This window comes from Mytilus californianus, unplaced genomic scaffold (genome assembly GCF_021869535.1).
Source record: "Mytilus californianus isolate M0D057914Y unplaced genomic scaffold, xbMytCali1.0.p SCAF_11, whole genome shotgun sequence".
In the NCBI taxonomy this organism is placed as follows: Eukaryota; Metazoa; Mollusca; class Bivalvia; order Mytilida; family Mytilidae; genus Mytilus; species Mytilus californianus.
The window spans coordinates 53,439,719-53,462,620 of NW_026262593.1; the positions used below are offsets into that span (position 1 = coordinate 53,439,719).

Sequence of the window (22,902 nt, forward strand, 5' to 3'; positions counted from 1 at the left end):
AAATGCCCGACGTGAAAAGTGTGAGAAACAATTCAAACGAAAAAACTTACGGCCTAATTATACATAACAAAATAATTTACAAAATATCAAATATGAGTCGAGAGATGAACCAACGACAACAACTAAACTACAGGCTCCTGGCTTGGGACAGGCACACAAAAAATAATGCAGGGTTGATATAAAAACGAAGATTGCAATGAGACAACCCTCCACAAGAGACCAAAATGACACAGCAATTAACAGCTATAAGTCACCGTACGGCCTTCAACAATAAGCAAAGCCCATACCGCATAGTCAGCTATAAATTGCCCCGAAATCACAAATGTAAAACAATTCAAACGAAAAAACTAACGGTCTAATTAATGTACAAAAAAATAAACAAAAAACAAATATGTAACACAGCAACAAACGACAACCACTGAATAACAGGCTATTGACTTGGGACAGGCACATACATACAGAATGTGGCGGGGTTAAACATGTTAGCGGGATCCGGCCCAACCAGCCCCCTAACCTGCCATGGGACAGTGGTGTAACAGTACAATAACATGTTTGTGAGCGCTCAACCCTCAATTAGATTAACTCAAAAGATCGGTACGAGACACAGAAAAAAACTTACATTAAGACAATAGACACAAAGCACCGAAATAAGAGTATTTGCAATTACTGGAAGTTTGTTCAAAGCTAATTACAACTATAGTACTGAAATAAATCTTGTTTTCCCAGACTGAAGTATCAATCAGTACACAACCAACGGATTTATTAAAGATAAGGAGAAAAAACAGTCTGAGAAATGTCTGGTATACATTGTATACTTGCATATAGATCCATATACAATGAAATTTTTTGAAAAGTGGTGGTCCGAAGGTTTTGACTATCGAAATTATGCAATAGAAATAATAGTAAGGACCAGAAGATTTTCTTCAAAGGACCACCAGAGAAAAATGATTTTGAGAACTTTCCGATATCTTTGCTTTATACAAAAATAATCCAGTTTGGTTACTTTAAAACAAAATGGATAGACAAGATGTCCTTTTTGATCGTATTCGAGACAAACATTGACGAATTTTTGTGCAGTTTAAGATCATTCTTAAAAATCAAATAGTGGGGGTTTACGCCTGATTTGTCTAGCAAAATTGAGTTAGAGGAAAGAAAAAAGAAAAGTGTCACGAACAGAGCACACTTTTACAGTCATGTCTACCTGGGACTTTCATCAGGTCAGATTATACGTTAGTATACTGAATAGTCCCAGTGTCTACCGGACGTATCTTAATTTTCTATAAAATCATCGTAAACTTCATTTAATATGTCATCCAACACAACAAAAATCTGCTATATTCGACGGCAAATTGAATTTTTGTTTGATTGATCTTCCGTAGTATATCTCCAGAAGAGGTCCAGATTCATTTTTTTGGACTCTTCACCAGAAGACATTCTGTAGATGTGCAGAAGAGACCAATAAAACACGCCCCAATATAGGAAGTTCTGAACTGGGGTAGGGGTACCGCATTTCTGTATACTTTAATTTGTTATAACATATTTATCTATTCTTTATCCATTTTGCCCATTATGCTTTATTCTTTATATTTTAGCACCCCATTATTCTCTATTCTTTATTTTTTGCCGCTATTTTTCTCTATGCATTACTTTTTTTGCCAAGTTAACTCTGCACTTTTTTGTCATTATTCTCTATATTCTGTAAACCCAATCCATATCCTCATATAGAAACCGTTACACTCATATATATTGGTGACTTTCAAGAAGATGCTGGCTGGGTGACGGTTTAACGTCCAGTTGCTGGCAAATATTAAAAAGCATATTCGAATTCAGGATGAGAACATTGATGGACTTGGATCATGGAGAGTTGTCTCACTGGCACTCATACCACATCTTAGATCTATTATTATAAAATGATATGAATATAAACCCTGCTTCGCACTAGACTGACTCGCCGAATGGATTTTTAACGTGCTAGTTTACATGTACGGCCACTGTGAGTGACATGTCACCCTACCGGTCCGGACACATTTATCTGACTCCTTGCCTACCAGTGCTTTTTTCCTGGAATGAAGTGTGTCGTTGGTATTTTGAACACATTGTTGAGGTATGTAATTTTTTAATGATTCCTGCTGTCTGCCATTAAAATTATAAGCCGATTTTGACAATGCAGTCGGGCAAATGTTCAACATGAAACCAGACATATAAATTATTTAACACCTTACTAGTACTAGTATCAAGTTTCACGTCGGGGCCTTTTATAGCTTGGTTTGTGGTATGTTTTTTTTATCTCATTGTTGAAGGCCATACTATCCCATCTAGTTACATGTATTTTGTCTCTGGTGGAAAGTTGTCTTGTTTCAAATCATTCCACATGTCCTAATTTAATATCAAGGAATTTTGTTCCAGCTGACAATATCTGCCATCTTGATCTTGCAATTAAAAGAGAGTTCTTTAATATGATGTCAGATGATAATGAGGAGGACGACGACAAAGATGAAGATGAATTGGTACTGAACATCCAGTGGCAAGTGTATAACTCAGGACAAGAACATGTTAATTCGATAGGAAAACCTGCTTTATACCCAACACAGGCACGCCGACACATTTTATTTTAAACATGCTAGTTCACAAGTCTGCAGGAAGACTTGGCGTTCTATCTAGATAAAGTATTCTGAATACGAGGCAACTTAAGTCAATGTCTTGTGTTTAAAGAAGAAGCAGCAATTACAAATGTTCAAATGTACAAATGGCCTGGCTTTTATCGAATCATTAACCTCCACACACTACAGGCAAGCAGTGGCGGATCCAGAGGGGGGTTCCGGGAGTTGGAACCCCCTCTTTTTTTTGGACGATCAATGCATTTGAATGGGGACATATACTTGGAACCCCCCTTTATCCTGGGTTGGGAACTCCCCCTTTTAAAAATGGCTGGATCCGCCCCTGGGCAAGCACGCTACCTCTAGACCACTGAGGTGGTCAAATATAAAGTAGATGTGGACCAGGGGCATACATTAATACAAAAACAGAACTTAAAAGGCGTCTAGAGGTCAACATACTGTCTTGAACAATAGACAATTGCCTAGAATCTAGTTGAGAATTTTGACAGAGACTACCTTAAATCTGACATGCAAAATTCTCTAAATAACAATAAAATGCTCCGCTGGGCGCAGCTTAATACGACCGCAGAGGTCGAACCCTGAACAGTTGGGGCAAGTATGGACACAACATTCAAGCTTGATACAGCTCTGAATTTGGATTCTGATTAAATATTTGACACAGCATAGGTTTCTGACACAGAATGAATGTGGTCCAAGAACTTAAAATTTTTTAATTTACCTATTATGGTCCAATATCCAAAATATAAATACATGGTTAGATTCAGCATATCAAAGAATCCAAAGAATTCAATTTTTGATGAAATCAAACAAAGTTTAATTTTGGACCCTTTTGACCTCAATGTGGACCAATTTGATAACGGGGCCCAAAAATCAATATACATGGTTAGATTCAGCATATCAAAGAACCCCATATATTCAATTTTTGTTGAAATCAAACAAAGTTTAATTTTGGACCCCAACTTGGACCAACTTGAAAACTGGGCCCATAATAAAAAATCTAAACACATGTTTAGATTCAGGATATCAAAGAACCACAGAATTCAATTTTGTCAAAATCAAACTAAATTTAATTTTGGACCCTTTGGACCTTAATGTAGACCAATTTAAAAAACGGGACCCAAAATTAAAAATCTAAATACACGGTTAGATTTGGCATATCAAAGAACCCAAATAATTCAATTTTTGATGAAATAAAACAAAGTTTAATTTTGGACCCTTTTGACCTCAATATGAACCAATTTGATAGTGGGGCCCACAAATAAAAAATCTAAATACATGGTTAGATTCAGCATATCAAAGAACCCCATATATTCAATTTTTATTGAAATCAAACAAAGTTTAATTTTGGACCCCAATTTGGACCAACTTGAAAACTGGGCCCAAACTAAAAAATCTAAATACATGTTTAGATTCAGCATATCAAAGAACCCCATATATTCAATTTTTGTTAAAATCAAACTAAGTTTAATTTTGGACCCTTTTGACCTCAATGTGGACCAATTTGATAACGGGGCCCAAAAATCAATATACATGGTTAGATTCAGCATATCAAAGAACCCCATATATTCAATTTTTGTTGAAATCAAACAAAGTTTAATTTTGGACCCCAACTTGGACCAACTTGAAAACTGGGCCCATAATAAAAAATCTAAACACATGTTTAGATTCAGGATATCAAAGAACCACAGAATTCAATTTTTGTCAAAATCAAACTAAATTTAATTTTGGACCCTTTGGACCTTAATGTAGACCAATTTAAAAAACGGGACCCAAAATTAAAAATCTAAATACACGGTTAGATTTGGCATATCAAAGAACCCAAATAATTCAATTTTTGATGAAATAAAACAAAGTTTAATTTTGGACCCTTTTGACCTCAATATGAACCAATTTGATAGTGGGGCCCACAAATAAAAAATCTAAATACATGGTTAGATTCAGCATATCAAAGAACCCCATATATTCAATTTTTGTTGAAATCAAACAAAGTTTAATTTTGGACCCCAATTTGGACCAACTTGAAAACTGGGCCCAAAATAAAAAATCTAAATACATGTTTAGATTCAGCATATCAAAGAACCCCATATATTCAATTTTTGTTAAAATCAAACTAAGTTTAATTTTGGACCCTTTGGACCTTAATGTAGACCAATTTGAAAACTGGATCCAAAATTAAAAATCTAAATACACGGTTAGATTTGGCATATCAAAGAACCCCAAGAATTCAATTTTTGATGAAATCAAACAAAGTTTAATTTTGGACCCTTTTGACCTCAATATGAACCAATTTGATAGCGGGGCCCACAAATAAAAAATCTAAATACATGGTTAGATTCAGCATATCAAAGAACCCCATATATTCAATTTTTGTTGAAATCAAACAAAGTTTAATTTTGGACCCCAATTTAGACCAACTTGAAAACTGGGCCCGAAATCAAAAATCTAAATTCATGTTTAGATTCAGCATATCAAAGAACCCCATATATTCAATTTTTGTTAAATCAAACTAAGTTTAATTTTGGACCTTAATGTAGACCAATTTGAAAACTGGACCAAAAATTAAAAATCTAAATACACGGTCAGATTTGGCATAACAAATAAATAAATGTGGTCAAAGATTTTACAAATCTAATGCGCCATACTGTGCGATTAAAGAATACTTCTTGAAATTTTTCAATATTTGAAATTTGAAAAAAAAAAATATTTGAAGAATAATTCTTTTTGATTTCTGAAATCTGAAATGAGAAAAAATTGACCCCCACAATTTCTTTTTAACCCCCCCCCCCCCTTTTTTTTCCATAGTGCTAACTTAATCTATTTTATAATAGAATTTAAAATATGGTGTCAAATCTTTCATATGGATTTTTTTGTAAATAAAAAAAAGATTCAACATTTGCAGATATTTTTACTGGTCTTCCTTTATAAATATGCATTTCTTTAAACATAATTTAAAAGCAGTGTAAGGGAAGTAATCAAAACGTTGTATGTGGATTACCTCCCTTACTCTTTTAAATTGTCTTAATTGTTCATTAACCATTACTTTATACATAATTTAAAAGCAGTGCAAGGGAAGTAATTCAAATGATGTATTTGATTTATCTCCCTTACACTGCTTTAAATTATGTTTTGTACTCAAGTATTTGTCCATATGAAAATGCTTGATTTTTGCCCCTTTTTTGGTCCCCAATTCCTAAAATTTTGAGGTAATTACCCCCAAAATCAATCCCAGCATTCCCTTTGTGATATGGAACCTTGTGGTACAATGTCAGAGAGATCCATACACTAGAAAATGCTTATTTTTGGCCCCTTTTTGGCCCCTAATTCCTTAACTGTTGGTACCATAACCCCCAAAATCAATCCCAACCTTCCTTTTGTGGTATTGAACCTTATGGTAAAATTTCATAAAGATCCATTCACTTAAACTAAAGTTAGAGTGCGAAAACCACTGTGTCTTCGGACGACTATGACGACTACGACGCCAACGTCATACCAATATACGATCGCAAAATTTTTTGCGGTCGTATAAAAACATAAAGATGTAACAAAAGAAAACCTCTGGTCAGGTTCTGGCATGGAAAAGGCACATCCATCAGTTTCCATGGCTGGAAACTATTTCTTTAAAATATTGAGCTCAATGTTAAAGACTTGCAGATACTTTTGACATAAACATTAACATCAGTAAAAGCTCTAATCGCTTGATGTAGTGCAGCTTTAGAATGTTGGGTACATCTCATATGTATCAAATGTATATTTTATATTTAGGCAGTGAAAATTCATCCTTTGTGTATGTGTGTGTGTTTTTTTGTTTGTTTGTTTGTTTTGTTTTGTTTTTTGTTTTTTTTGGGGGGGGGGGGGTCAGAAGGGCAGAGAAAAAAATACAATATTGAGTTTCAAAACTATTTTCTTGTTCCTGTATATTATTGAGGAAGAAATCTTAAGGTTGTTTTTATTACAGTGAAACAAAATTTGTCTGAAGAAAAAAACCATGCCCCCCTCCTCACTTGTCTACTGCTGAAGACTGTATGCTGACTGCTAGATGTGTTTTGTTGACTTGGTGTCATTGATGAACTCAGAATAATCTACATCTCATAGTACAGGGGCGGATCCAGCCATTTTTAAAAGGGTAGGTTCCAACCATGTCCCCATTCAAAAGCATTAATCGTCAAAAAAAGAGGGGTTCAAACCCCCTGAACACCCCCCTGGATCCGCCACTGTAGTATCTAAATTATATATAGATTGATTGTTGTTTGCTTAACATCCAGTGGCAAATATTTCATGGACAATCAAAATTATATAAATAAATTCTAAAAACACCAAATAGATTTAAAAATATAGGATTTTTATTATAAACTATATGCACATACCCCTGTTATGCAATAAATGACATTTTAAAAGTTTACTATACACTTAAAAGTACAAGTAAAGAAATAAAAAGGAGATAAAAAACTTTATTACAATGTGCTGTTTTCTGAATAATACAAAACAAGAAAACAAAATACTTGTTAAATTTCATAACTAAATAGATATAAAATAGAGAAAAAATTACTCTACCTGAACAAAATAAGTGAGATATTTTCTTTCTACGTAAAATTTAATATTACATATTAAAATCTATTGAGAATTTCTAAGAAAAATATTTGGATTTCTAATCAATATCTATTTAATATATTATAGTTAAAAACGATTTGTTACCTTACCATTTTTTTTTCAAATATTTCATCATGAAGTATGAAACATAAGGGTCTGGATGGGGGATTACAGAATAGAGAATAATGGACAAAACAATATAAAGAATAGGAAAAAAAAGTGAGCAAAAAATAAAAGAATACAGAATAATGAGCAAAAAAAGAAAAAAAAAAAAGAGAAAAATGATCTTTCTTTTCTAATAAAATTAAAGACAGAAATAAAGACCTCTCCAGACCCTCATGGGAACAATCTAGACATTTTGACCTCTCTATGATAACTCCCACCATGTACTGGTAAAAATGGAATAACCAATATGAAGTGTATGTAATGGATGGCATCACAATAAATAATATTTTATGAAGAAAGAAATTTGTGACTTTCGATTTTTTTTCCAATAGTATACAACCTACATAAAAGTTCTGACAGTGTCATTTATTATATTATAATTTATAAACATATTAATAAATGATACTGATAAATGAAGACATAATAAATGTATTGCAAAAGTTTTATATAAATCATGCTTCTTCTTTCAAATACATGTCAATTTTTTTAGGACTTCCCCTTTTTGAATTTGCCTTGGAGTTCTATATTTTTGTTATACTTTTTTAATTCTTTTCAAATGGGGATTATATGGCCCAAAAAATGACTTTTTTTTTTCGATCAAAGAGATGGGTGTAGGTCCTCCACCCCACCCCCCTTAAAAGAAATTGAAAAAAAAATCTTATACACACTTATCTTGTTGTGACATTTTAGCACACATATGAAAATACATTGTACACATTGATGAAAAACAAATTGTAAATGTTGATGAGATTCTAATTTACAAAGCAATATCTGATGTACACATTTATAAGGTGTCAGAACATGAAAAAGTATATCAAATATTTAATTTGTGTGATGGGGAAAAATTCTGATGTATCAGTTGTGCATTTCAAAAATTAATGGCCTGCTAAAAGCCAAAATATTTGGGTAAAAAAACAAAAAGAAACAGAAAAGCATTGAAATACATTGGGTAGGTCCTTTTTCAGGGTTTGTCATTTTCAAAAAGTCCTTTAAATTTTCCTACATTTTGCAGGTATTTAAATTTTCACTAAAATTTCAGTATTATAACTTCTTGTGAGTATTTGAGATCTTTACAACATTATAGCAAATTTAGAAGATGAACACAAACCATTAATACTTAAAAGTGGCTCAAAACTGTAATTTGAAATATTTTGGTAAAGATGGATAAAAACAACATTCTTTTCCAAAAACATTTACCTATGAAATGAAATAATTCAATATACATTAATATCCTTAAATACAAAATCTAAATATTCAAAACTAGATTTCAATCATCTAGGGTTGATGTAAAGATCGCCATATGAAAGCAGGTTTCTAATTACAAGCAGAGCTTAAATATTCTTAATGACTCTCAGTTCTTTTTTCTTTTGTCTAACTTTTCAAATGGAAAATAACATGTTAAATTCAACTAACTTGTTAAAAGTATTTTTTTGTCAACCAAAGGTACTTGTAGAAATTATCTCCCTTCCAATGCAACATTTGTAGACATGAATATTTAAAAAAGATCATGTGGAGAAAATTGAACAAAAGTTTTAATAGCACTAATTACGAGCACAGCTTAAATATTCTTAATGAGTCTCAGTTCTTTGACTTACAATTGTTAACTTTTTATACATTGTGACTTGGATGGAGAGTTGTCTCATTGGCACTCATACCACATCTTCTTATTTATATAAACATTGTGGCAAAATATCATATTGCTAGATCAATATTTTAGTTGCATCTTTTAAAGTGAAATAAAAAAAAATACTTGTGACTTTCTAAAGAATATATCTAATTCATTACATAAGTAATACATAGCTTATAGGGAGTTAAAAAGTTAAGGACTATTTGAAATGTCAAGTATTAGCAGGTAGATTCTGTCTTGATCCATCATTCTAAGTGGGCACAACATTTCTAGCTTGACCAAGCCAATCCCCTGAAGTAAATATGCACTTCTTTTGTTGTACAGAAAAAAAGTACAATCAATTGATACAAGTAGATAAGAAATTGGTTTCAACATAACCACAAAACATGATATAAAACTTCAATGAACATGGGTGGGTTGCAGATCATGGATGGGTAACATAAAAGCTAATAGACATTTTTCATATTACCGACTTTTGACTCTGGAGTTTATAATTTTTCAACAGGTTACCTACTCTGTGAGAGGACATTCTGGTACTCAGTCAAATAAGAGCAACTGAAAGAAGTAAAATCAAGCTTACATTAACTGCATTTTGGTGAAAATTTACTGTTTTATGTTTGCTATTCACACAACATAATAATTGGAAAACAGATATTTTTTTCCCCAAATTGCACCATTTGTAAGCTCAATTTTACTTCTATCATTTGCTCTTACTTGATGGAGTACCAGAATGTCCTACCAGAGTACTTGAAACCTATGGAAAAATTATATATTCCATGGTCAAAAGTCGGTAATATGAAAAAAGTCTATTCATACCATAAGCATTGCATAGGGAGTTTAAAAGTGAAGGATTATTTGAAATGTCAAGTATAAGCAGATAGATTTTGCTTTGATCCATCAATCCACACGTGGGGAGTGGGCAAAAAATTCATAGCTTGTCCAAACCTATTTGCATTTCTTTCACGTACACAAAAAAGTACAATCAATTGTTACAAGCATATAATAAATTGGTTTCAACATTACCACAAAATATGATGTAAACCTTTAATGGACATGGGTGGGCTGACGATCGTGGATGAGAAACATAAAAGCTTAAACCTTATGAGTTGCTGTGTGCATATAATAACAGCTCAATTAAAAGTTACAAATGTACAAAATGAGGTATGAACAGACAATAATGTAAAATTAATTGCACAAAATGCTGAGTATATCCAAAATAAACTATTGCACATCTTTCTGACCATAATAACATGTCATACTGTCTATACATAAATGTACAGTTATATAGTCTTTAAATACAATAAAATACAAAATTGCATAAAATAAGCCCACTTTTGTGACAATTCTTATAATAATAAAATTATTCATTCATTGTTATGACCTTATAAAAGAATTGAAGTCAGTGCAAGCAAAAATCTTTCAACTTAATACACACATGGGATATATATAATATTGGTCTTTTGGAAAGAGCTTTTCCAAATTTGTATATTAAATTATTGTTACTTGTATGTGTATGCTGCTGTGACCTAAATGGGTGTATTTTCAATAAATTAAATACAAAATAAATAAGATGGCCACAAACCAATTAAAAGACATTTTAATACAAAAGTTGTTTACTGCATTTCAGAATAAAATCTGGAACCAACGATAAAATCTGGAGCTGACAATAAAATCTGGAGTTGACAATAAAATCTGGAGTTGACAAAAAATCTAACGCTGACATGTTCGTAGCAATCTAAACAATTACAAACAAGAAAATTCTACTTATTAAGGGAGGCGTTTTACTTTAGGTAGGGGTTTATGGAGCTACATATATGGTTATTGCATATATACCTTTTACTAGTCCCTCACCTAACATTGCTTGGCGGGCCCTCTTTTTCAAAATCTTGGATCCACAACTGTTTACAGTTTAATTCAACTTTAGACATGTTAGAAGTCAAATTTTAAGTATTGATATAGAATTACAGATTCAGATCAGGATTACAGAAAATGATCCTTTTTAAAATTAAATTTGACTTAGAATTTAATATAACATTTCAACACGGGGGGGGGGGGTCTCTTCCTATATGAAGGTATATACATATGTGCCGCTGGAATGGGTCCCTTTTTTGATACGTCAAATATATCAATGGGGTGCAATTTTACCAAGGAAATGTATCAATAGGTAGTAATTGACCAATTATGATATATTTAGGTACTATTTGAGCTGATAAATATATGAATGGGTTATGATTTCACTGTGAAATATATGTATACAATGTAGGTATGGATTTCACAATTATTCAATATATGAATGGGGGGTGTTTTTTAAATCCCAGCTGCACAACTGTTCCCAAAATCCCATGTTGAGAACCCCTGTGCATTTTCAATACATATACTTCATTAAAATGAACATATTTATGTTTTTTTTAACAAATAAGTAACTGAGCTACAAGTTTAAGAGTAACATTTTGGAAATTCAAATTGACATATGTTTGACAAAATTCCTATCACATATATCCAAAAACATGTTTCATCAGTTATTCAGTATCAATGAACTGTCATTTAATGTGGCAGGTCATTTTTGCAAATTTTTATTAAAGAAAAAGACCATTTCTTGGTTCTAGTTTTAGAAATTTCATCATTTTTAAAAAAAAAATAAGATAAATCATTAAACCTTCTAGGTTACTTTCTGAAAATGCATCATTAGACCTTCAAGGGTACTTTCTAAACATGCTTTGTTAGACCTTCTAGGGTACTTTCTAAACATGCTTTATTAGACAGTGTACTTTCTTAATATGCATTATAAGACCTTATATGGTACTTTCTAAACGTGCTTTATTAGACCTTCTAGGGAACTGTTTAACGTTCTTACATACATGTAGACACCACGAAATTAGCGAAAACAAGTACACATGAAAAAATGATTACTTCATACATTATTATACAAAAGTGTAAATACCAATCTTGAATAAATTATACAGCAGCGTCCTAGCTAGGATTAAAGGTCAAAGGGGAACAGGTTTAAGATGAAGTTCACATTAGCACAATTTCTTGCCTTAAAGGGCCACCTAATTAAGTTTTATATAAATTTGAAATTTAAACAAAATTTTGTCTGGGTTTTTTAAGGTATATTTGGGTTCTAAATAGCAGATAAATTAATTTTTTTTCCATTGAAAAGTATTGACTGTCCTTCTAAAAACAATAATGTATATGACAGGACTATAACGGTAGAGTGGGTGCACAGAAAGGACACAGGGGAACTGAACCTTATTTTGGACCAACTAGTACACTGTACAAGTTTGCATTGTTTTTGTCATGCAGTACACAATTATATTGTATCTGAAAAATTATGTGAACTGACTGTGTAAGACCCTCATAGGAAATCAGGGTTGTTAAATACCCCCTAGAAATAGTATATGAAAACTGATGCATTACTATGATAAAGCACTAAACCATGTAGAACAGATACAACAAATTTGTACACAAAACTGAAAAATTTAAGCACCTGTTATCTAAATTGATTGCACATTACCAAGATGCTGTGTAGTTCTTATAATTCAATTTGCCCTATTTCTGTCCATCATCTTTCCTTTTTTACCAAATACCTGCTTTTTGTTGTCAATGAAGTACTGTAATTTCAGAAATCCATAAGTGCTTTTTCCTTCAATTGATATTCCATAATTTGACTTAAAATCGTCATGTTGTGTTATTAATACTGTAGATTCATTATTTTTTGTGAGGCACCAATTTTCATGGATTCCTGTGTAAAAAAGAACTTCAAAATCCCTATTGGCTTGTATGTACACGTAGACCTTGTCAAAACTAAAATATCAAGTTTCCACAAAAGTACAGTTTTTATCTAGTCCATGGAAATTGATACCCACCAAAATAAATAAATTCACAGTTGAACATTATCAAAAATAGTGAAAATGATTTTCATTTATTGCAACATGTGCAATGAATATCCTTCTGTGATTATTTCCATTAATCAAAACTTAGTAATTTCTGAATTTACAGTATTATCTGCCCTTAGTTTTGTAATTATCTGCCCTTAGTCTTATTTGGATCTATCTTTCTTCCATTTTTCTGACTGTGCAAAACTTCTAACCATGAATAACAATAAAAATATAGGCAACAAAAATGGCAGGAGTAAAACAGATTTTGGATCACCTGAAAAAGAAAAGAAAATAATTATATTCAAACAAAAATGTTTTAATACTTTTTTCACAGTCAATCATATGTTGCAAATATGATTGATTGAATGTTGTTTGCTTAACATACTTTTAATTCTTTTTTACTAACTATCATATTTTATATTAAATAAAGAAGTGCATATAGTAACTGTATTTTACCTTTTAAAGGTTGACAATAGTTTTACTGTGTACAAAATATATATAATCTACTTGGACTTTTCCTTGGTGTTCCTTAATAAAGGAAGCTCATACGGTGAGAAGAATTTGAAAATAACATAGACCATTGAAATCAAGAGACAAAAAATTAACTGTGGTTTCAGTGTATGAATGTTTTCTCCAAATTTAATTTTCGCATATATTCATTCTCATTGCATGCTATGATATAGTTGACAAAAAGTTATTCATTTTTAGTAAACTTTAAATTTTGCGATTTCATGGACCAAACTTTTTTGTCAATGTTTTATTTTCTGTTTTTTTTTCTAGTCCTTGATTAAATCAATAGTGATTTATTCATTTTTAACCAACCAAACTTAAAAAACATTTTAAACTCTATTTTGTTTGGTTTCATTGGGTTTCTGTATCATTGGAAATGACTAAAATTTTGAAGTTGTATAAAAAAAAATATCCAGGCCTTTGCATTATTCTTAATAACTTACTTAGATTAATAGTATCAAATGCAGGTACAATCTGTTGCTTTATGGACTTCTCGGTTCCTGTCGTGGATTTCTTGGTTTCAGTCACAACAGTGACAGGGATTACCTCCCCTTTGTCATCAATGCTGGACTGAAGTTTTTGATTATCTTTTTCATCACAGATATTAGAATTTTGTATTATTTTATCTTTGGCTTTCAGTAAGAGGTCATTTGTAGGACTGTGTCGTGTTTTCATTAAATAGTTGTCCGTCTGACATTTTCGTACTTTTATCAAGTCTTTGGTTGGACTTTGTCGTGATTTTGCTCTAAATAAATATGCATATTTGCGTCTGTCTGCTTCTTGCATTGCATGAAGTCGAATTTGGTTCATCCTTTCCTCCATTTTTTCCAAACGGGTATTTTGTTCATTTTGGAGTTTTGTAAGTGCTGGATGGTCATCAACTTTAATGTCCTTGTACGAAATATGTGCAGCTTTTAGAAGTGGCGATCCTTCTCGAGAATCATGGGTAATAGGCATTGTCATCCACTTTTTTGTGATGTTTTGTTGAATGGTCGATGAACTGTGTAGAAAAGGTTCGCTAAAATGAGATATTTGATCAACGTCCACAGGATCTACAGTTTGTTGGTTGTCATGGTAATCTGGCACATTTCTGTTGATATAATCGGCTAGTTCTTTGTTGTACTTGTGTCTTTTCTTCTTTGAGTGTACATGTCCCATTGTTTAACTGAAAAATAAATACACATTTAAGTGTCTGTCAAAAGTTAAAAAATCCTCTGATCAGTTAATTTCATTGCTTTTTTAATGCATTTTGTATTTGTGTATGTGAGATTGTTTTTTTGTCACCTTTTAATTCATTCATAATTAGTTGAGACTAAGACATGTAAGAGAGATCTTGAGTTTGCCCCCTGAAGAGTTTATAAGTAATAACTAATTTTCTTTTTACTTTAAACAAAGGACACTAAATGTTAATATTACATACCACTACTAGAAGTCTGCACCGTTAACAACTAGTCCGATGCCCCAGACTAGTAAAATTCTATTCGGACTAGGAGGTTTTTGCAAAACTTTGTTTACAGGTAGACACATAAGGAAAATGTTGGAATATTGGTCTTAGGACTAGTATTCTGAAAAGACTACAGTTTGTGATTTGTACATGTAGCACTATAGTTGTTGTATGTACATCTAACAGTTAGCAGTAGTTTGTAATTTGTACATGTAGCACTATAGTTGTTGTATGTACATCTAACAGTTAGCAGTAGTTTGTGATTTGTACATGTTAGCACTACAATATGTCGTTATAATTTCTGAATTGTACATATTAGCACTGAAGATACAAATGGCAGTTTACTTACATCACTGTACCTTCCATCACATGCATCTACCAGTCGTTACTCTTCATTCTCAGATTAGCACTTACTGTAAGAAAAATTAAAAAAATATAAGAATCTAGTATGGGTTCTACCAGGTCTGGGAACTGTTTTTTCTTTTTCTTTGACTTTTCAATTACAAAAGGTCCAGGACCTCCCATCCTTTACATTGATGCCTTATACATGCATATAAAACCCTTGACTCTCTTAAGGGTGACCTTTCACTTCAAAATATCATCACAATAAATTTTATGCACTTTCCACTAAGTGTTATATAGTGATACTTATGTCTGTTATCCTTTGGAATTCAAAAATTTGTTTGGATTTTTTTTTTTTGTTGTGCCTGCAGAAATTCTAAAATTGATCAGAGTTTTGGCAGATTTGTCTATTACATGTACAAAATGTACATAATGACTTACAAATTAAAATTGCATTGTGTTTACGTTGACCTACTTTTAGGAAATTTCAACCCTTGAACTTTTTTTTAAATTTTATAAAAATCTACTTTTCCAAGCTTCTTTTTTTTTAAATTCCTGAGGATCTGGTACTGTTTTTTTGGAAGAAAAGTTACTAGTGCATCTGATGACTCATAGATCAAGTTTGTGCTATGTTGCTTCCCTTCAATGATTCTGCAATTCCAAAAAAACATGTCAATTTCCAAATTTTGCTATTTCAGCCCATCTATTGCAACTGTAAACTATTACATAGTGTTGCCGGTGTATACACCTCACTCTCATTCGAGATGTCAGTTTATTGAGGCATCAGGTCATTCCGGCTCAAAGTCCATCCAGCCTTAGTTGTTCCATTCCCAAGTCGATCCAGCCTCATATATAGTAAAATAATGAATAGGTACTATAAAAATCAGGAGGGTTTTTATAATATTGTGACATACTGTGGATTCATTTATTTTCGTGGGTACCAATTTTCGTGGATTAAGGAAAACTTACATGTTCGTGGATATTTGATTTCGTGGTTTTGCCGAAGTCTGCATACAATCCTTTAGAAAATTTGTAATTCGTTGAACATTTAATTTCGTGGTTCACCTGTACCCACGAAATCCACGAAAATTGGTATACAACAAATAATAATGAATCCACAGTATGTCATTCAAGGTAAGTGAATTTTGCACATGACGAAATTCATGTAAATTTCGCTGATGATCGGAAAAATATTTTAAGTAAACAGTATTAATGATTTATGACATTTGGAAAATCAAACCACATATCTAAATTTGAGTTATATTTAATATAACTTTCAACAAAAACAAAGTTAGTATGCATCAGCTTAGGGATCGGCTTGTGTTGTGGTGTACGTAACTGTTTATTATTACACCAGTTGAAAGACTTGTTAAGATCAAAGTCATTTGAAAAATTGCTGATAACTGTTGATGGTACTAACTTCTGTATTGTATATTTTAGTATAACTTAGCATGCATCCACAGTGCAGTTTTGATAACTTCTAATAAAATCATAATCAACATAAATGCTTTATAATACATGATCATTCATACTGACTCAATTAGGGTGATAAATTGATTTGAATATACATATTTTACATTAAAAAAATTATATATTAAATCTTAATATAAATATTTAAAATATTAAAAAAAAAAAAATTCAAATAAATGACTCCTTTAATGAAAATTATGTATGAATATGTGATCTAGATTGTCCACCTTTGTTATCATTCATAAAATGAACTACAAGTCAAATATATATAATTTTTAAGCCTTGTAAATATTTTTTAATTGGGGACGGATCAGCTTTTAATGTGGGCTGGATAGACTTGGGCCAGAACCACTTGGGACAAATCAACTTGGGGCCGAATGGACATGAAAACCTTTATCAATAGTCTATGTTAATACCTTAAATGCCTGAATTTAACTGTGAGGGGAGTTATGGTTTTTCTCTAAAAAAAATATTCTAATTCCCAACTTTTAAATTTAAAATAAATATTTTGATCCAGAAGAAGGAAAATATCATTCTGATTGAGAGCTTAAATCTGCCATTAAACTTAAAGTTAAGTTCTTAATAAATTGTAGTACGAAATAAATTTTCAGAATGAAAAAAAAACATTACCCCAGTGAAATGGTGCGGTTGTTCCATTATAAATACAAATATTTACCTACATGTAGACAGCTACATTAGTACATTTGTATTATATCTGAACTATATATTTCTGTGTCATTTCTATTGATTATATATAATAGTTTGTAAATTTAGCTTTCCATTTGGTATAAGACAAGAATTAGCTATATATCCCATATTAGTGCTGCTTTATTAAAAGGGGGTATGAGTTTCAATTTGCATTTTCTCTTGTAGTCTTCACATCTTTTTTAATTGACATGTATTTTCATACAAGATCTTATATTTTCATGTACACCAAAAAAAAAATTATTAGTTTTTCATACATGTATATGAATATTGGTTCAATTTCTTTTTCGTGTAAATAACATAAAATTTCTGTACACTGTACTGCAACCACAGAAAAAACAATTCCAAAAATCATTTGGAAAACCCATTTTACTGTCATCAAGGATTTGTATAGTAAGATTGATTACTATACAAATCCTTGCTGTCATGTTGGGCTTTTTTTCGCCTGAGACATTGCATTGGGACTATTATACTTAGTAATGACATGACCCGATTGTTTTCTAAAATAGGTTAATTGTTAAGGAAGCTATCAATTTAGGTTTGACCTGTGTGAAAAACTAATAATAGAAACACAATAATCATTATAATAAATGACACTAAAGTACTATTAATCTAAAAAAAAATCTGTGCTATTTTTACATCAAGTATTTTTGAAAACAGGAAATCAGAACAACATTAAAAAAACCTTATTTCAAGACAAGTTAATACACATAAAATCAAAATAAATTTGTTCCAAGTTCAACCTTTTTTTTTTTTAAATCTTATCAACTTCCTAAAATGAAAAATAAATTTCACCCCCCTTTTTTCACAAAGATTTTTTTTACTTCACGATTTAGATGTTCTTACTTACAATACTTACATTTTTTACTAACAATCTACATATCCGTAATCACGAGAATGACTAATGATGTGTTATACATTAAGCTATTCTAGGATTAACGCATTCTTCAAACAAAATGTCGAGAGATGAGTCATATTTTTATTTCACTGAGAACTTTGCCAATATTCGATACCATGCATTGATGCAGTGCGTGTATGATTCATAGGTTGATTTCTAAAATAGAAATTACTAAATGACTTACCAAATCTTCATTTCAAAACATCTTCATTTGTTAGATAACGATAAAATAACATTTCAGTTAAATCTTAAGACGTTTCACTTGTTTACAAAAATTTCTTATTTACTCATTACAACTTCCGGTTAAAATTCTCAGCTTCCCTTTTTCATTCATGCTGATGGGGATGACGTCACTAGTGTAATCCGACACCTGTGGAATTTTATGAATGAAAGAAAATTAGTGGAAATTTATCTCCCACGTGATTGCAACATGTTGCCATTGCGTAACCTAATTGAAGGAAATATCAGTCAATTGTTCAAGTCTATTTTGTTTCCGAGTCTTTCTAACTTTTTCGGAGAACAGAAAGCGGGTCGAGTTATATATTTCTGAAATTTCTTTTTTTTGTGGGGTGTTGTAAAAATGATCTTATCATTAGCCTGATTACAAATAAATTAGATGTGTACATTTAAAAAAAAGAATTGCTAATCTAGAAGATTCATGCATGTCTGTATTGTTTCACTTTTTTCTATGTCGGGGCCTTGTATAGTCGACTATACGCTATGCGTTATGACTCATTGTTGAAGGCCCCCTAAAATTTTCAAAGCCTGGGTTGTTCTCAGCTTAATAAAGAATATTTCGATAATTTTACCTCAAAAAAAAATTTTCGCCGAGCGGAGCGAGTCGAAAATTTAAGTTTGCGCCCCCTAACCTAAAATCCTGGATCCGCCCCTGCTTTGTCTTATGTGTTTGTATGTGTTCTTATGTGTTCGTACCTTCGAGTATGTCTATGCGGCCCAATGTGCATGTCATGATGTTAAGTATCTTTTTTTCATTTCATTTTATATATTTTTTTGTCATTGGGGAGAGGGTTTTTTTCGGGGACACATCCCCTTTTCATTCATATTTTGAATATTCAGTAAATATATAATCATACCCGATCTTTTTATATTTTGACAAACAAACAAAAAAGACCTATAGCTATATTACCCTATTTCATAGACATTGTCGCTGTTTGGGAATCTGCGACACTTGAACTTTTGACGTCATACAACACTCACTTTTCCTTTGTGTCGTCAGACATTTTCTATTGTGTCGTCAAAATTTTACGGGAACCTTTTTGATGTCGAGTAATGGCGGACAAAAATTTTACGGGAACCTTTGTGATGTCCAGTAATGGAGGACAAATAGCGGTTTATTGCAAGTGATTGAAATAAATTTGTCAAACATCTGCAGGGGCGGATCCAGCCATTTATAAAAGGGGGGTTCCTAACCCAGGATAAAAAGGGGGGGGGGGGTTCCAAATATATGTCCCCATTCAAATGCATTGATCGTCCAAAAAAAGGGGGGTTCCAACCCCCGGACCCCCCCCCCCTGGATCCGCCACTGATCTGATGCAATATATTATATGTCCCAGATTTATGACTGGTTTTAATTGCATCTTTAAAAATTTCTAAAGGCATGTCAGCTACTTATAAATGATATAATCAGCAACCTTATCACATATTTAATCTAAGTAATATGATATAAAATGAAGCTTGAAAAGTGACCTCTATACCATTGGCTCATCCCTACCACTTGTTACTTACATAGTACAGGCTCTCCATCCCCGAGATCACAGAATTGTTTTTGTTTGTGTCTGAGACTAATACGCTGGTACAAGGTTTCGTTCACACTAATAAACTGTCGATACTGAATCACCATGCAATAGTCATATAGCTTTTTATTTTGGTCCGAGCCGGCATGATAAATTGGACTGCAGTTTTTGAGGGTCTGGGTGGGGCTTCCTTCATTTCTGTATTTTTTAAAATTTTGCTCATTTTTCACTTTTCTTCATATTTGGTCATGGTTACCTTATTATTCTCTATTCCGGTTTATTTTTTGGCCTATTTTTCTCTATTATTTATTTTTTTGGACCATTTTTCTGTAGAATTGGCCTACATTATTCTCTATTTTGTAAACCCATCCAGACCCTCAGCTATCAATTACCGTTTTATTCATCAATTAAGACGGACTTATTCTACTTTTGTAAAGTTTGCCTCAGCATCCCATTAACCAAAGATGAAATATGACTATTGATATGAACCATGTTTTAGTCCACTTATCGATATTTAAAAGGTTTAAAAGGGGGAAAGGTGGGGGGGGGGGGGGGGGGGGGGGGGAGGTCAAAATTTGTCTAACCCCTTCACATATTCCTTTGTCGATCTATGTCAATTCCGAAGCATAATCGTACTAAGAAGTCTCAAACATGTTTAATAGTGTGTCTTTCTATGTTGTGATGTTACACTATTGTTTCAGGATGGGGTGATGGTTGGCGCCTGTTAAAACGTTTAAACCCACTGCATTTGTTTGCACCTGTCCTAAGTCAGGAACCTGTTGTTCAGTGGTTGTCGTTTGTTGATGTGGTTCATAAGTGTTTTTCGTTTTTTGTCGAGCCTGCGACTTTTGTCGCAGAAAGCTCGACATAGGGATAGTGATCCGGCGGCGGCGGCGTTAGCTAACTTCTTAAAAGCTTTATATTTAAGAAGGTGGAAGATCTGGATTCTTCATACTTTGTATATGGATGCCTCATGTTACGAAGTTTCCGTCAGTCACATGTCCAATGTCCTTGACCTCATTTTCATGGTTCAGTGACTACTTGAAAAAAAAGTTAAGATTTTTTGTAATGTTAAATTCTCTCTTATTATAAGTAATAGGATAACTATATTTGGTATGTGCGTACCTTGCAAGGTCCTCATGCCCGTCAGACAGTTTTCACTTGACCTTGACCTCATTTCATGGATCAGTGAACAAGGTTAAGTTTTGGTGGTCAAGTCCATATCTCAGATACTATAAGCAATATGTCTAGTATATACGGTGTATGGAAGGACTGTAAGGTGTACATGTCCAACTGGCAGGTGTCATCTGACCTTGACCTCATTTTCATGGTTCAGTGGTTATAGTTAAGTTTTTGTGTTTTGGTCTGTTTTTCTTATACTGTATGCAATAGGTCTACTATATTTGGTGTATGAAATGATTGTAAGGTGTACATGTCTAGCTCGCAGGTGTCATCTGACCTTGACCTCATTTTCATGGTTCAATGGTTATAGTTAAGTTTTTGAGTTTTGGTCTTTTTTTCTAATACTATATGCAATAGTTCAACTATATTTGGTGTATGGAAATATTTTATGATCTATATGTCAGTCACACAGGTTTTATTTGAGCTTGACCTCATTTTCAAGGTTCATTGCTCGGTGTTAAGTTTTTGTGTTTTGGTCTGTTTTTCTTAAACTATAAGCAATAGGTCAACTATATTTGTTGTATGGAAGAATTGTTAGCTGTACATGCCTGCCTAGCATGGTTCATCTGACCTTGACCTCATTTTCATGGTTCATATGTCAATGTTTAGTTTACTTGGTTAATGTTAAGTTTATGTGACAGTTGTAATAAAGCTTTATATTTAGGACTATCAACATAATATCAATGATTAGTAAAGAAGGCGAGACATTTCAGCGTGTGCACTCTTGTTATATAGATTAGACCGTTGGTTTTCCTGTTTGAATGGTTTTACACTAGTCATTTTTGGGGCCCTTTATAGCTTGCTGTTCGTTGTGAGCCAAAGCTCCGTGTTGAAGGCCGTACTTTGACCTATAATGGTTTACTTTTACAAATTGTGACTTGGATGGAGAGTTGTCTCATTGGCACTCATACCACATATTCTTATATCTTTTAACAATGATACTTGACATTAATTAAAAAAATATTTTTCCAATCTAATTAAAATACAGATCAGGTGTTCAAACTGGTTCATGTGCCTTTTCCAAACCAGATGTTGTCGCTTGTTATATGAGGGTCTGGATGGGGGTCCTTCATTTCTGTATTCTTTTTTTTCAGTTTAGGCAATTTTTCTCTATTCTTTATACTTTTTGCCCATTATTCTCTATTCCTTATATTTTAACACCTCATTATTCTCTATTCCTTATTTTTTGTCCATTTTCTCTATACTTAAATTTTTTTGTTTAATTTTTTGCCCACTATTCTCTATTCTGTAAACGCCCATCCACACTTTCCTTTATTGTTTGTCATTTTGGGACATTTGCATATGGCAGGTTTAGTCTCGAGACTTAGACTGGTACCCGGCCGTTATTTGACAAGTTAATATTTATATATTCCGAAGGCATACTGAATATTTTACGGACGAGACTGTGCATGCAACAGTCAAATTGTAAAAGTACCTGTGACGTAACGTGGACCTCATTACAGCGACCGCAACCGCGCGACATCATGGAGGGTGCGTTTTAGGTTGTCTTCTTAGCTGAGTTGTTACCATGCTTCAGTGTTGCATAAAGCTTCACACTTATCATCAGCAGTCGTCATGGCTGTCGTTGTATGGTTGACATCCCTTGTGGCGGTGATTGTTCTACAGTAAGCGAATAATCTGGAAGATAATATTGCGTAAGCTTTACAGTCTATAGACTTCATGCCATTGTGGAGTTGCATTGATGCATTGAATTTTTGCAAT

The 22,902-nt window shown here is 32.6% G+C and overlaps 1 protein-coding gene across 5 annotated transcripts in view; it reads right to left on the minus strand.

Moving 5' to 3' along the window:
- The window catches only part of LOC127720312 (uncharacterized), a 416,307-nt gene extending 397,718 nt beyond the window's left edge, over positions 1 to 18,589 (minus strand). The window contains exons 1-5 of one of the 5 annotated variants that reach the window (XR_007990692.1): positions 18,429 to 18,589; positions 15,179 to 15,242; positions 13,829 to 14,550; positions 11,724 to 13,149; positions 6,937 to 11,688 (exon numbers count right to left, since the gene is read on the minus strand). Coding sequence is in view for 2 of the 5 variants with exons in the window: in XM_052226882.1 (XP_052082842.1) it covers positions 13,037 to 13,149; positions 13,829 to 14,543 (828 nt within the window). In the remaining 3 variants the exon portion in view is untranslated. The other 4 variants (XR_007990691.1, XR_007990693.1, XM_052226882.1 and 1 more) reach the window with 4 other exon arrangements.
- Positions 18,590 to 22,902: the final 4,313 nt, after the last annotated feature.